The sequence below is a fragment of the Leuciscus leuciscus genome (assembly GCF_965113295.1).
Source record: "Leuciscus leuciscus genome assembly, chromosome: 16".
Lineage (NCBI taxonomy): Eukaryota > Metazoa > Chordata > Actinopteri > Cypriniformes > Leuciscidae > Leuciscus > Leuciscus leuciscus.
The window spans coordinates 30,874,651-30,891,352 of NC_138740.1; the positions used below are offsets into that span (position 1 = coordinate 30,874,651).

Genomic DNA, 16,702 nt, shown 5'->3' on the forward strand with positions numbered 1-16,702 from the left:
CCCTCAGATTCCAGATTTTCATAGTTGTATCTCGGCCAAATATTGCCCTATCCTAACGAACCATACATCAATGGAAAGCTTATTTATTCAGCTTTCAGATTATGTATATATCTTAATTTCAGAAAATTTACCCATGTGACTGGTTTTGTGGTCCAGGGTCACCTATTGTATCTGCATGCAGTATGTAACATATTGTTCACACATGACTAAGTTGCACATGTAATTCGGCAGAATCGGCACCCACAATAAGTACAGTTTAATTGCCTTTTTCCAGTGATGGACAGTAACGAAGTATTTTTATTTTGGGAAACTTTTACTTTTTCTTTACTGTGACCGATGGCGTGAAAATTAAGTTACTAATGCTGAATTTTAGGATTTATTATTGTAACTGAAAATCATATTTAGGTTACGACTGTCAGTTGTTTGTGAACTATTGTGGAATATTGACACGTCCACATTTGTGTATTAATGTTTGAACAGGGAAGGTTTTAGGTAAAACTAAACATAACATTAAAATAACTCAAATTATTGCTCATACATCTTCCCCGCTACTGTAGCAGTTTCAAATGATGTAAAACTAAAATGTTTGCATAGTGTTTTTCTTAAAATGTTAACACATAAATATTAAGTGTCTACATAATCTTCCTTATTGACTGGTTCTGGCTACTTGAAAATTCATAATAATTCATCATTTTGTCAGACTGAGCTGTAGCCTATTTAATCTCCATCTGTGTGTCTAGTACATGTATACGTTGAGTTTTTCTGTTTTTAAAGTATTTTAATGTTAAAAAATCTGCTACATTCACTTTTGTTGTAAGTGCCTCACTGTAGATCAGTCTTTTGCTATTTAAAGAAAATGAGGGACTAGTGGAAGTAAATTTTTGTGGTAATCCACATTATGTGTGTACTAAATCTGGAATATGTCTTTAAAGGGAATTCAAATGCATTGTATTGTGAAATACTGTATTCGTTGTAGTAAGTCATGCGAGTATTCAGTGCAAGCTGAAAATGTGCATACTGTGCAAACTACTAAATACTGCTTTAAAAAAATTATTTGGTAGTTTACCATTCCAAATATTCACATTTTTATGCATTTGGCTGACACTTTTATCCAAAGTGACATTTTATCAGTTCATGCATTCCCTTGGAATTGAACCGGCTATGACCTTGGTGTTGCTCTACTGGAATGAATATCTGCCATATTTTTTTACACTGGTGGTTCTCTCCTGTTCTCCTGTGGCTAAACGTACCGGTGGGAATGACCCAGTGCTCCACTGCACCCTGAGAGACGGGGGAAAACATTCCACTCGTTGGCTGTGTTGGAATAACAAAAGCCGAGGAAAACAATCTGCATACGACAGCCCCCCACACTAAAGGCTAATGAGGCGTGCGGGAGGGGTCCGGATCATACTTTCCTCTCCTCATATCCCTCTTTCAGAGAGTTTCACATCCCCAATGGCATTCCTGCATAAATATGCGCCAATCTGCAGAGCTTTCTTTCTCTTATGTGGAATGAGCCGCTCTCGTTGGGGCCTTAAGTATCTTAGATGGAAGGTGATTGCCATGTCTTTTAGTGCATTCTTCATGGGTGTTTGGTCTCAGAAAATGAGATTTAGAGCTTTTTAAAAAGTTAATATAGCCACCGTTGATAAACATTTATTTACACACACACCTCCACCCTTAAACCTGTTTTTATATTTTATCCAAATTGTAATGAAACTTTCAGATAACATGAATTGGTAAATTGGCCTTATTGAGCCTGATTTATTGCTTGTTTGTGATTGTATTTAATGTAATTGTATGTAAATGGTATTTAAATGCATGTATTTTATATTATATATATTTTTTGTTTTCAAATATTTGTAATTTTCTCCCAAATGTGGTCTCAGGCTTTATTCATTATTTTTATTTAACTACCTTTATCACTTATTTATTAATATGAAAATGAAAAATTCCCCAAAAGTTGATCTCCAAACATGACAGAAGTCACATGTGCTCTGATGTTTCATGCATGCACGCGTTGCCTAAAAAAAAGTCTGACTCCACAGTTCAATTGAAATGTGACATATAACCATTTAGGTAGCCCCGCATAATGCCCGCTCAAAAGTAATCCCTTAAACCCTGAGCTTCCTCTGTCTCTCTTGCCTCACAGCATGCTGGGATTTCCAGGGGTTTATGGCTCTTTGTAACTACAGCTGTGGTTAACATAATGACGAACAATTTCACTGCAAGTGTTACTGACCCCACCCTGACAATTAGACCTGACAGGACACACACAGGTTTGCTTGTTTTGGTGTGACATTATGGCGATTGATGGACTGTTATTTGGATCAGCTGTGCAGTTTCAGGAGCGTTCTCTCTTTCAGGATCACATTTCAAATGGAAGAATCACAGATTTCTCCTCACCTAATCATAATAATCATGAATGTTTTACGTCTTCTTCCACCCACCCCTGTATTCCATGGCCATGTGGGCGGGGCAAATATTATATATTCATAGCTTACTTTTAATGTTCCATTCAAATCCTTATAAAATCAAGCTTTGCTCTACATTATTTCCAGAAGAATATTGTTACACTCGGAAATATGGTGCATTTTAGAAGGTAAATGTGCAGCTGTACATATTTTGTGTCTGCAATAAATTGGGTACAGTAAGGCATTTAAAAAAAGGCTGCACTTTATTTTACAGTACGTGTGCTTAGTGTACTCTGTGTACTTACCTAAGAAAGTCCTGGGTCATATAAGGTAACTACATGGGTTAAGGTTAGGTTTAGGGGTAAGTTCAGGGTTAGTACCTAGTTATTACCCATAATTACTATAATAAGTACATATACATGGGGAACAGGACTATAAAATAAAGTGCTACCAAAAATCTTATTGTGCCTGAGTTATCAGTTCATGTTATACCAAAGAAAAAAATTATCTTCCTAATCTTTTGTTACTCGTTCCTCCTCTAAATTACTTTGTGTGTGTTGGCTGACATCACTTAGTTAACAATAGCCAAACTGCTATTTACTGTAGAATTTGTTTTAGGCTACTGTTGTAGGTGATGCCGCCTTTCCAAGTTAGCAATAATAGCAAATACCCGATACATATTTGGTTCTTCAGAATTTAAAATCCTCATAGATGTGCAGAGAGTACTTGTAAATGTCTTGGATGTACAATGTTGATGGTGATTGTATGAATAACATTGATGTGTTCTGTGGTCCCGTAGGCAGCATGCATGTGTCTCTGGCTGAGGCGCTGCAGGTGAGAGGAGGACCGCTGCAGGAGGAGGAGGTCTGGGCCGTCCTGAACCAGAGCGCAGAGAGCCTGCATGAACTCCTCCGCAGAGGTAAACCGCGCTGATAACTCCCACATCTCCCGAGGGTACCCAGCCATGTTGGCTCTGAACTCGAGGCCTTGGGATGGCCGAGACAATCAGAGACCTTGGATTGCAGTCTGGTATCTTTGGAGCACATAAGAACTTTTGTTGATAAAATATGTCCAAAGTATTCAGCAATCTGCTCAAAATTGCAGGGTTTTTGCAAATGAAACCAGCTATCTGGTTTCCTTTGGTTAAAGTGCAAGCCATAAAGTTGCATAAATGCGGTGTAAACGCCAGTCATCCAAAACTGAAGGAAGTTATATGAAGGAATCTGTTCCAAAACCTAGCGAGCTGTCTACATAGGCAACATTTTTAAGTCATCATGGTCATGCTCCTTATGTGAAGGTAGTTCCAAAAGGTAGATTCTTTTCATTTGGCCGAATTTTGCAGGTTTGCATGTATTCTTCACAAAGAATGAAATCCCACAATGCACTGCAAGAAGATCAGTAAAAAGGAATGTATCCAAGATGGCTGACAAATTGAAAGTTTTGAAATGGTGATTATAAATATACTAAAGAAAGAACTATCCCTATTGAAAGCAATTGTGAGTCAAGTCTCCGATTTTAGAGTGTGGCATGAATCCTGCAGGTTTGAGTTTGATGTGTTTGTAAGGAAACCATCATCTTTGACCTCTTCAGAACCCGGTAGCTTCTGTTGCCAAGTAACATGCAGAGAATGCTGCTTTATTTTGACAAATCTGACCTTGTGTGTTCCAAACCAGTGCAGTGCCATTCAGAGTGGTTTTATTAATAGTTTGTGGAATGTTAGATTTACATTCCATTTCATCAATTATTGCAATAATACGCTCAGGGAACGTCTCCCTGTCTCTGCTTTTTAGATCCTTTTCTAATTATTTTCACTCTCTTTTTGTCTGAATCTTTCCTTGTTCACCTGGTTTCTCTGGTTTGGTCAGCATGTTGCAATTTCAGCTTTCTTTAACCTGAAACTTTGTAGCCTTTCCTCTTGTCATGATTGCAGACATTCTTGTTTTGTTAAATGTACAAGATGTCCTGGTTTAACATTTCGGAAGGAATCCATTATCTATTCAGTGGTGGAATTTCATGCGCTAACCTTGCGTTTGTGTGTAAATTACCACACCATGGTAGTAAAAAAAATTCCACCAAAAAAACCATAGGTTGTACAGGTGAAACTCGAAATTTTTTAATATCGTGCGAAAGTTATAATTTTGATTATGGCTTACAGCTTATGAAAACCCCAAATTCAAAATCTCAGAAAATTTGAATATTACATGAGGCATTTACATCAGTAAAAAAAAGGATTTTAAATACAGAAATGTCGGCCCTCTGAAAAGTATAATCATGCATCTAGTTATATATATGTATACACTAAATATATTAGTTTCACCTTTTAATTTGAATTACTGAAATACATGAACTTTTGCACGATATTCAAATTTTTCGAGTTTCACCTTTATATGATTTAATATATTATATAACTATATTTATATTATATATGATAACTATATTTATATTACATACTATTATGTAGCTCAAAATCATAATGCACTCTGTAAAAGCAAGCATTATAACACTCAGAACACCTTAGCAACTTCATAGAAATGCGTTAAAACACCTTAGCAACCACATAGCAATTCGCTAAAAACAATTCTAAACACTTTAAGCAACTTTTTTTTTCTTAGAAAATGTTAAAATCTAGTTATTTGTAGTCCAATATCTTGTTGTAATTGTTAAAATCTGTCATTCTTTTGGATGATTGTTGCTATAAGATAAGAATAGCTTTTTTGTAGCAATAACCACAGTAACTTTATTTTGGTGGAAACTATGGTTATCATTAGGGGTGGCGATGTGACCTATCTGAAAAACTTCAAGCGCTAGAAATAATAAATACTACATAAATTGTATATAATCAAATGTATAAAAAAAACACCTGCATAGTCTTCTCTGTGTAAATTAAATATACATTTACTCTTATTAAAGTTACAAAAGTGGTTCAGTCTAGAGCAGTGAGATATTTTTGTTGTTGTTTGATTAACATTAATAACGAAAGCAGGTATATTTGGATGCTGTCACTTTAAGACAGACTGCACAGATCCAATATACTCGTGAGTTTTCTTTCTCCACAGTTTATTTTTGCTTAGGACATAAATGACTGTTTACTTGCAAATACACGGCCACTTTGACACGTATGTGTATTTAACTGTTCAAGCCCAATTAGTCATCAAAAAGCCCTCAGTTCAGTTCTCACAGGCTCTATGAGCAGCGTCTTCACGTGAGCTCGTCTCAGACAGCCCTGAGAAACAGTCTCTCTGACAGCATGCTTATAGTGAAATTGTTGTTGTCTTTCGCAGCTTACACTCAAAATCACTTGTTTTTAAACCGCAATACTTGAAAACGCTTGCAAACGATAAGCTTTCGTGACGGCGCAGCACAGCAACTTCACGTGAGCGCGACCGCGACAAAGACGATAGTCCAAAAACTCTACCGGTTGACAAAAAATACTACTTTCTACCGATATATCGTTATCGTGTTTTTGCAAGGGGAACTGGCAGGGATTGTGTGAAATAGGGTTAGTATGACTTGAAGTGAAAACCCTGCGACTACTTAAGAAAAACCACAGACCACAAGTATGACACACAAGTATGAATAAATATTTTACTGTCCACATTTGCTGGATTGTCCTTTTCTTGCGAACAATTCAATGCCATTACAAGCCTCAGCTATGACTTTATCAGTACATTCAACACGATTCTTTTGTAGAATGGTTACTCTTTCAGTTCTGTCTTAAGCCAATTCACTCATGTTTAAAAGTCATTCGAATAAATCTCCGGCCTCCTCAAAAGCTGTCAGCGTAGGCCAGACCAAAAATAGCTCCTATCAGTCTGATTCAAAGAAGAGATCTTTTTTTTTTTTTTTCTGTCTCTGGAGGGAAGGGTAACACTTCTGTGAAATTTATGAGAAGGCTTACTCAGCCTTATGTCCGTCCTCTGTGTCTCAGAATGACTGTGTGGGCTAGTGTTGTGTGTCAACGTTGTGAACAAAAGCCTCTTTATTGTCCCTGCACCCTGGTTTCCTAAAGAGCAGTCTGGTGGGCAGTTTGCGGCGATTGAGATGATGCCAGCTCCTCTCGACCGATATCTGCCGTTCCCGCACAGATCTTGAGGCTCTCGACAAGTCTTTCTCACAGTCGGTGGACAATTCTCATTCTGTCGTCATCCCAGACAATCGTTGCCCCCTTTATTCAGCAGACCTGGCCATTAGCCAGTCGGGTTTGGAACGTAATTAAGCCTTTGTCTTCAGGGTCGAGGAGGACGATGATGATGATGATGATAAAGATGATGTAGCTGCTTCGGTATGTGTTTGCAGGGAGAAGTAGGACTCTCCTCGTCTCACAGTAGCTTGTTATCTGGCCTTGAGCTGCTCTGGGGTGAAAACTTGCTGGCAAAGGTCCCTCTTGACAGAGTTTGCAGAAATTCTGGGCCCTGGACGAGAGTCATGGGACATGACTTGAACAAGTCAGCAAGTTTTCTTTGTGTAACATGCCGTTTTAATTTGAAGGCGCTGCTTGTATTTATATAAATACATATATAAATATAAATAAATATACACACACACACTGTATATTATGTTTGTATACTGTATATCATGTGTGTATATATTACTATTTTATTTCTCATAGAAAGTATTTATTAACCTCATATAAATATATTATATAAAATAAAAATATAAAAAAAATATAATATTTTTTCCTCTGGACACATTTTTCATTTCATAAATATCGAGATAACTATGGCAGATTTTTTTTTTCTTCACAAATGTATTTTTCGTCTGTATTAAAATATCTTTAAATACATAGATATACTGCTTTGAGCAAAATCAATATTTTTCTAAGGTTATTTAGCATGATATAAATAATGCAAAAGTTTCCACCACTTCTTGCGCATTAAAATGGGTATTTAGGTCATTCGGTTGGTTGTCCTTGCGCAGTAATCTTGAGCATCTCAAATAAACAGATACTGGTTAAATAAACAGACACCCAAGTCAGTAGACAGCACATGTTTGATTTTTTTTCTTTTTCTTTCTTAGGAGAATTTGTGATGCTATTTTTGGCTGATACTTCATTGGGCTCGAGAACTGTAGTATATTATCTGTCCACTCGGGCTAGTCTCTGATAGGATAGATAACTTATCAGATAGGCCCATTCTGAGATATTTCCAAATGTGCGTCAGCTTCCTTCCAATTAACAACTTGATGATTCTGAGCTTTAGCATGCCAGCATTTTCAGCTTTTGAGAATTAGTTGCAGTGCATTCCAAAGAAAGGTATGTTACCTGTGTAGTTCTACTAGGAAATTATTTTAATAAAGCTGCTGGAATATCTGTGCTGGAAGCTAAACAAGACAGTGCACTGCTATATTTTCACTATGAGGTTCAACTGTGGTCAGACAGTTTCCACAGGAAACATGTGTTTACTTTGGGAATTCCAGTGCTTTATAGCATCGCTGCTTGAATTACATTTTTATTTGTTTCCTTGAACACATTCTGACATTATTAAAATGTTTCTGTTCATTTATTTTGTTAATTTGCACAAACCCCTTACTCTTAAGTACAGTATTGGGAGCATAACTTGTCTGAGCTACTGACGTGAATGTTACTAAATGCCAAAATAAACCCCAAGTCTTATGTGCACCAAGGCTGAATTTATTTGATCAAAAATACAGGAAAAACAGTAATATTATTTCTATTTGAATACATTTTAAAATGTAATTTATTCCTTTGATGCAAAGCTGAATTTTCAGCATCATTACTCCAGTCTTCAGTCCCTCATGATCATTCATAACTCATTCTGACATGTTGATTTGGTGAATAAGAAACATTCCTTATTATTATCAATGTTGAAAACAGTTTTACAGATATCTTTAATAGTTTTACAAGTATTTCAAATAAACCGTGATTTTCAGGATTTTTTTCATAAATAGATAAGTACAACATTCATATGAAATAGACATTTTTAATTATAGTTAAAATAAAATAATGTAATATTATAATAGTCTTTACTGTCAGTTTTAATCAAGTTAATGCATCCTTGCTGTAAAAAAGCATTAATTTCTTTAAAAAAATCAAAAAAATCTCACTGACCCGTAACACCCTATCATCATGGTGACAGCATTTGCTTTAGTAAATAGAAGAATCTACATTTTCAGTTGTAGCATTTTGAGATATCGCTCTGGTTTTCTGGTATACGTGACATGAAATAATAAAAAGTAGGTTTCTCAAAAGCAATTCCACTTTTCCACTGAATCCTAATCTGTAATAGAGGAGTTATTTCTGCACAGCTGTTCCATCCAAACCGCAGGGCTGTAATGCAAAGGCTCCATTGTTTTGCGCCTACAGCAGCACAAAAGAAGAGGGGAAAAAACATCAAAAAGAAAAATGAACTGTCATACAGAATCATCTTTTTGAGAGAGAACCCAAGGGCCTTGTATTTTAAGGAAATGCACTCATTCACAGAATAATGCAGCTCTTTATTACATGTCTTTGTCCGGATGAAAAGAATTAGCTTTCTACCACCAAATCTCCAAAGTTCCTGAAACGTGCACAGTCAGATCGTGCTGTATTCGTGTAGAGGAAATGTTCTGAGCCCAAGCCCATAATCTTCCTTAACTTCCGAACTTAGCCAGTGTTGGAAACTTTGCTGTTTCCATAGTTGTCAAAGGTAGGGCTGCTCGATTATGGAAAAAATCATAATCACGATTATTTTGGTCAGTATTGAAATCACGATTATGTAACACGATTATTTCACATGACTTTGGGAACGTGTTGCATTTATTAAAAAGACACGGTAACACTTTACAATAATGTTAATTCGTTAACATTAGTTAATGTATTAACTAACATGAACTAACAATGAGAAATACATTTGTTACAGTATTTATTAATCTTTTTTAATGTTAGTTAATACAAATACAGCTGTTCATTGTTTGTTTATGTTAAGTTTACAGTGCATTAACTAATGTTAACAAATACAACCTTTCATTTTAATAACGTATTAGTAAGTGGTGAAATTAATATTAACTAAGATTAGTAAATGCTGTAGAAGTATTGTTCATTATAACTAATGCTAATTAATGAACCTTATTGTAAAGTGTTACCAAAGACACCTTTCAACAATTCTTAAAAAATCGAAATTTGTGAATATTTGAACATTGATTGTACTTTTTGAACTATTAAAATAAATAATATAGTATTTTAATATATTCCCGCAGGTCTACCACTTATAGCCTAATGCGGGAAATTCCCCCGCAAACATTGATTCACTTTAGCATGTAGATTGTATGAGTAGCCTAAATGAATCCACACAGATTATAAAATCAAATCAATAATTTTAAAACTTTCTCCAAGACGCAATTTCACAAACCGCGTGAGTGTTCAGCGGTGATGCGTCTTCTCTCTCTCTGTCTCTCAAAATGCGCTGGACAAGGCAAGCGTCGAAACTACACATTCGCGTTCAGGAGTCGGGACATGATGGAATTGTCACTTGCACAATCGGGCCAGCATTGCATCGTAACTAAAGTTGATAATTTTTACTTCGTTTTAAGTTTTATCAGTTTAAACATTCAAGCTGAGAGAGTTTATGGCATCGGGAGGGGCGGATGTGCGCGTGCGCGCGTCATTCAGAACACAAGACAAAATAAGAGCGTTCTTTCAAAACAGAACATGGCAAAATAATCGTTTTTTACTCGATTATACTATTTTGGTGATCGTTGGGAGCAAAAACCGAAATCGAAATCGAAATTCAATTAATTGCACAGCCCTAGTCAAAGGAACATTATATTTCTGAACTTAATAAATCCCATAGACAGATAAAAAGGACAAAAGAGCAGATTAATTAATCAATTAATTAATTACTCTATCAATCTAATCAGTCAAGCAATCCATCTTTCTGTCTGTCAATCTATCGATCGATCTAACGATCTATCCATCTCATTTTTATATTTAAGATTTTGTTACAGATTCAGATGTCCTAAGAGCTGCAGTTGTGGTCAAGTTTGTGGTAATACTCTGCATGTTTGTTTTCCCTCAGGTTCAACAGATCCGTCTGCGTTGGGATTCATCATTTCTCCATGGTCGCTGCTGCTCATGCCTTCCGGAAACATCTCTTTCACGGATGAGAACGTGACACAGAAGGACCTGCGGGCTTTCACTCCTCCAGAGGTGCTGGACGGTCTCAACCTCTCCTCGCTCTCTGATATGGAAAAGGTACTTGATTGAATGATTTTTGTTGGGCTTGTTGTTTCCTATTTAAAATCTCTTGTTTTCTTTTCCCGTTTATGACTTCTGTTATCAATTTAAATTTGCTTGGAAATAGTGAATTATTTTTAATTCTAAAAAGCTCTTTTTCTACTTTTCAGACTTTTAGTCTGTTGTCAGTGAGGTTACTTTGAGATGTTTTTTTATTTCATTTTTGAACGATGGCATGTGAATATGAGAGAAAAAGAAAAGTTTAAACAAGTTTATTTATTGTCACCAAAAAGTGAGGAAAGCTACTTTCATTCTATCAAGCAACCATTTATTTTGTTTTATGTATACATTTGAGCTCTAAAACCATTTTGACAGTACACTTCTGTGTACACATGACATTCTTCGAGAGAGACCGATACACCACCGCAGAGTCAAGGCATGATTATTTGCAGAGAAGTTGAAGGATATTTTGCATTCTTTGGCAGATTTTGGGATATTCTGTGCTCAAAGCTATTCTTTAGCAAGAGGAACAGACAGAAGAACTAGACGGGGAAGGAACACAAAACTATGTAGATGTGCTATATATAAAGTTTGATGTGGATTAAGACCTGAAACATACTGTGGGCTAGCAAATGCTTTTGGCAACACAAGCTCATTCGCACTTGAAATGTATCAGAATGAGGCTGTCTGTTTTTTCTCCATTTTGTTATGTGGACTAAAACATCAAATGCAATCATATAAACAGCTCCATTGTCACATGACATTTCGGTGTTATTTTTACCTTGTAGATGCACATGTATTCGCTTGGCATGACGTTGTTTTGGGGTGCAGACTATGAGATTCCTCAGAGCCAGGTGAGACTTTCAATGCATTTAATGTTTATAATTCTCCAATTTACTTTTAATTTAATATAGAAAATGAGTGATTTAGAATGGTTAGTACAAAAAAAGATTGGGTTAATACAATTTAATTTGATTCTATGTAATTTTTTGTGCTTTATAGAGCATCACATTGTTAGCTTAGCAATATGCTAATATCTATTAAGAATCGAGTCTCTGCTGTTTCATTCTGCTGTACATAGAAACATCATGTTAAATTATGGAACTAAATTCAGTACAAAAGGAGTGGTTAAAATCAAATGAAATTGAATATATTAACCCAATATTTGTTTGTACTATGTATTTTATAGTGCTTTGTAGAGTATTACGTTGTTAGCTTAGCAACATGCTAACGTCAATTGGAATCAATGGAGAATCCCACCCTGCAAAAACTCATTTCCGGGAGTTGGCACAACACCCACCATTTTATTAAAAAAATATATTATACTATTATATTAATTTGCGTAAGCCGCCTAACATGGGTTCGTTCATTCAATAGTATTTGTGCGCTGAAAGTGATGTAGAGTGTGATGAAAAAATAGGTGAGGGTCTCCACAAAATCCGACCTCAAGTGGCCACAGAAGATGCATTTGAAACGTATGATACCAGGTGTAACACTAATGATTGGCTGACTATTTCTGATCAGATGACTGAAAACACATCTTAATACCAGGTGGAAACAGGCTTTTTTGCGCGCTCGATTTCCGGGATATTGTATATCATTTTCAGGCGTCAGGGAGCCGCTATCTATATGTGTGAGACTCCCAGACCCTCCGGAAGAGGTGGGATGTCTGCCAATGCAGCATCAAGTTAATTTATGGAAATAAATTCAATTGGCCCAGACAAATAATAGATTCTGGATGACTCAGCTTCTTCTTGTGTCTTTTCACTGACCTCTTCATGTGTGTTTTAGCCAATGAAACTGGGAGAACACCTGAACAGAGTCCTGCTCAACATGTGTGATGATTCCACACTCAGCCGACTGTCTGCACGATCGGTTCTGGACACCTGCGGCGCTCACATCCGTAACTCCAACTGTGACCCTTCGTTTTCATATGTCAGGAGGCTGGTGAGACTCGTTCTTGGCAGTCTCTCTCAGGTACGTGCCTATGTATTTTTTTCAACATGCTTGTTTTTGTTGTGTAGATTAAATATGACAAAAGGAATGACTTTCGGATCAGCAAGTACATAAAGAACCACTCTGACTCAGTGAATGAATGATTCAAACCTAAACGTTTGAGTTTTTTTTTTTTTTTACCAGTTCGTTGAATGACTCATTGGAGTCATTTACTTGCGAATCCGACTACAGTAGTCGTGTTATTGTTTTGTTGCAAAGGCAACTTTCTATTAGCAACATTAATAAAAATAAATTTATATAGAATAAAAATTATATATTTTTAATCTGCTTTAATTTAGCACTGGTTCTTTGTTCCCAACTCAAATTTTTTGTTAGTTGATCACATCCAAGCAATAATGATTCAGCACAAAGTGTGTGAACATACTGTTCCTATTAACTGCCTGCACAGTCCAGCCCTATAAAACAGCTTTCAATTAAAAAGGTAGTTAACAGTCTTTCCTGTGCTTGTTTTCTCATGTTTGATGTCACATCCTGTTTCTCAGCTACACTCTCCCCAGTGGTTTAATTGCTCAGCGATACAGAAACAGTGTATTGCCAGGAACAGACATGTTTCTGCTCTTATTTTCTGCACTGTGTGTATTTTTCCACACTGGGGAGGTAAATGTGATGAGCAACCCTCATCTTTATGTCTTCCACCATGAATGTTTCTTCTTCCTCCAGCAACCCCGATTTAGAGTTAAACATTTGACCATTTTATTCAAAAGGTGTTTTGACTTTGTTTAGCAATCTTGACCCTCTAAGGCCCGATGAAATCTATTTTCTCAGCAAAATTCTATTTTATTTTCCCCCAATTTTTTTTTCCTGGATGTTATGTTTTATTCATTTGCTTCATCAAAATACATATCAAACAAATCAATAACAGTTTATTGAACTTTAAACCATATCTTTAATTGATCTTTTTTTGTTGTTGTTGTTGCTTAAATGGTTTGGGTGGCTTGAGGAAAAAAATTGCATTGTGCACCTTAAAGTACAAAAGTTAAAAAAAGTACAGAAAGGTCAAAAGTTTTGGGTTGGAAAGAATTTGTAATGTTTTTGAAAGAACTCTAATGCTTGCCAAGGCTGCATTTTTATTCAATAAAAAAAAAAATCTGTAAAAGTAATATTGTGAAATATTATTACAATTACAAATAACTGTTTTCTATTTTAATGTTTTAAAATTTAATTAATTCCTGTGATGCAGCCATTTTCTTATTTTGTAATCCCTTTCCCATAACAGTGAATGATTATGTCTTTCTCATTCTGGGCATGTGTGTTTGTTTAGCTGGACGGTCTGTTGTCTGAAAGCGAAAGGGAGTCACTTCCAGAAAGAAGTAAAGAGATTCGTGAACGTCTGCGAGGAAAAGGCCTGCCCGCAGGTAATGCACATAAATCTAGAAGTAAAATAATATATAATTAATGCTTAATACATAGGACATTGAAGCTGGGGATTTCACTTTTTAGTAGAATGGGAGTCCTTTAGTTTTCATCCCTACATGAATAAACATGTATGCTTTTGATTTCTACTTTTCTCTTTCTCCCACACACACATGCACACCCAAGCACAGGCATGCCAGTACACGTTCATACCTCAACCTTCTAGTCGTCTTCCGCGCCAACCACTCGTTTGAAGTTGCTGTTAATATTTGATGATATTGTGATTGTAATCACAGCTCACACGTTCTCCTCTTTCTAATAATCTCAGACTGATTGTTCTAATACCATGAAGCGCTAAGCTTCACGCTGACTCATCACACACCATTTGTCCAGTTCTAGAGGAAGTGATTCAGAATGTAAACAAAGCAGGGCTTGGTACTGACATGGCACGACTTTGGCCCTGGGGTGCTTATCAGAACAGAGGGATAATAGATCCTCCCTGCCACAAGAGACAAGCCAGAACACAACCAGCACCAGTGTCTGGAAGTGCAGAACTGAAACTAAAGATTGGTGGAGAAATTTCCAGATAATCATACAGTAAGATTGCAGATAGAAGGTTCTGGGGAATTTTGTGAAATGTATTTTATACTTTGATTTTTAATATAAATAGTGGTTCTGAAGAAAAGTGTTTTCCAAATAATATTATGATAGTCTGATGGGATGTCACAATGCACAGATTGTTTATGCAGTATTTTACATGAAATACTAATATACTGCATAGTGTTCCTAAATAAATGAATGCTTTTATTCAGCTAGGATGCATTAATTTAATCAAAAGTAACAGTAAAGACTTTTATAATGTTACAAAAGGTTTCTATTTAAAAAAAAATATTTTAGAACTTTCTGTTCATCAAAGAATCCTTCAAATAAATGTATCACGTTTTCAACAAAAATATGAAGCATCACAACTGTCTTCAAAATTGATAAACATAATAAATGTTTCTTGATCATGTGACACTGGAGACTGGAGTGATGATGCTAAAAAAAAAAAATCAGCTTTGCCATCACAGGAATAAATTACTTTTAAAATATATGAAAATAAAAATAGTTATTTGAAATAGTAATAATATTTCAATGTTACTGTTTTACTGTATTTTGATTAAAGAATTACAGCCTTGGTGAGCATACTTTTCTTTTCTTTTTCAAGAACATTAAAAAAACATTAAAAAAAACTACCCCACATTTTGAATGGTAGTGTAGTTTGTCATCCATGGAATTTTATGCATAGAAAATATGTGAATAGTATGCACAGTATACACAGTGCAGATATAATAAGAGTAGTATGTTATTCTGAACATAATATTCGACGTTTTATAAAATGTGTGGATAATGGTATTCCAGAAGTTTCCAGAATGCCACTCTTCCATGTGTATTCTGTGTTGTATGCGGTAGGCAGTATGTTATCATTCTGAAGATACAGTTTTGTTCTAGTTGTGTTTTAAGACTCCACTAACATCCCTTGGCCTTCTCTATATTCTCTCAATCTGTTTTTCTCGTCTCTCTGTCTGACTTCTTATGCTTTATAGTTTAATGATGTGCCAAACAAAGAACCTTTCTCTCCCCTTCTTCTCTGTTCTTCTCCCAACTTTCCAACTCCCTCATTTCTTTTGCTCTCCATCTATCTTCTGTTAGTCTCTCTCTCTCTCCCTCTTGTCTACTCACTGTGTGCATAGACAAGAGTTTGAACCGAAACTAGACAAGCACATCACCACAAACCAAAACCAGAGCGTTTCATTTTGGAAAATATGACCAGATTTTCCCAGTGGTTTCAGTGGTGCTTTAGCACAAACACGACCGACCGGTTATGTAACTGAGGCATGGCATCGATCACTAATAGACATTTCCCAGGGTTTTTTACTGCGTGTTCTGTAGGAAGTTTTGTTTTCATGCTGTTGTATCTGGCCACGCATTGGGGTCATGATGTGACTCACTTCACTCTAGTTTATTTTTGGCTTTACAGATGTCACGAAACCTCAGCAACAAAGTAATAACTGTGGTCTCAGACTGTGTCATTCTTCTCATTTTGTAGATTGAATGTTTATTGACTTTTTCAAAGTATTCGTGCTCTGCACACTAGCATTAGCCTCAGGCTATGCTAACACTGCTTAGCTTGTCTTGAAATATACATAGCAGCATTGTATCTGTTTCAGGGCTGTCAAAACAATAGTATAAATGTTTAAATTTCAACAGTGGTTGTCTTTATGTGACTTCTGAGAGCTTCAGGTACTATATGGCAATATTTTATTTGCATAGCATCTCCTTTTTATGCAATCACTACTGGCCTGTTGCAGTTAACATTTGTTGCTAAAATTTTTGTTAGGTGATGTTGAGCGCGTTTATGCCTTTACCCGAAGCACGTTTTCTTTAGCATATTGTGTGCTACAACAAATCAGTCAGTCTTTACAATTAAACGGCTATATCTTTCTTAACTAGCTTAACAGTTAGTGCTCCAGCAAATTGAGCCATGATGTACAAACATTATAACTGATAAGTTCAAAACAGACCCATAACATTTCCTAATCCATGTCTACAGTCTTTTCCCCATCATTCTTGATCATCTGTCCACTGTTGTTTCAAAAAAGTGGCAAAAAGGCCAATAATAAAATAGAAACCGCTTCAATATAAATAAATATTTTTCTTTCTTTATTTTATATTATATTACTTTATTAATCTATATACATTTATATTA

At 35.8% G+C, this 16,702-nt stretch overlaps 1 protein-coding gene across 6 annotated transcripts in view; it reads left to right on the forward strand.

Moving 5' to 3' along the window:
- The window catches only part of ptpn13 (protein tyrosine phosphatase non-receptor type 13), an 83,676-nt gene that overhangs the window by 17,111 nt on the left and 49,863 nt on the right, over nucleotides 1-16,702 (forward strand). For 4 of the 6 annotated variants that reach the window (XM_082140577.1, XM_082140579.1, XM_082140581.1 and 1 more), the window contains exons 2-6: nucleotides 3,214-3,333; nucleotides 10,427-10,602; nucleotides 11,373-11,438; nucleotides 12,376-12,561; nucleotides 13,862-13,955. In XM_082140577.1, coding sequence (XP_081996703.1) covers nucleotides 3,219-3,333; nucleotides 10,427-10,602; nucleotides 11,373-11,438; nucleotides 12,376-12,561; nucleotides 13,862-13,955 — 637 coding nt within the window. In that variant the 5' untranslated portion in view covers nucleotides 3,214-3,218. The remainder of the gene's footprint in view (nucleotides 1-3,213; nucleotides 3,334-10,426; nucleotides 10,603-11,372; nucleotides 11,439-12,375; nucleotides 12,562-13,861; nucleotides 13,956-16,702) is intronic. The other 2 variants (XM_082140578.1, XM_082140582.1) reach the window with 1 other exon arrangement.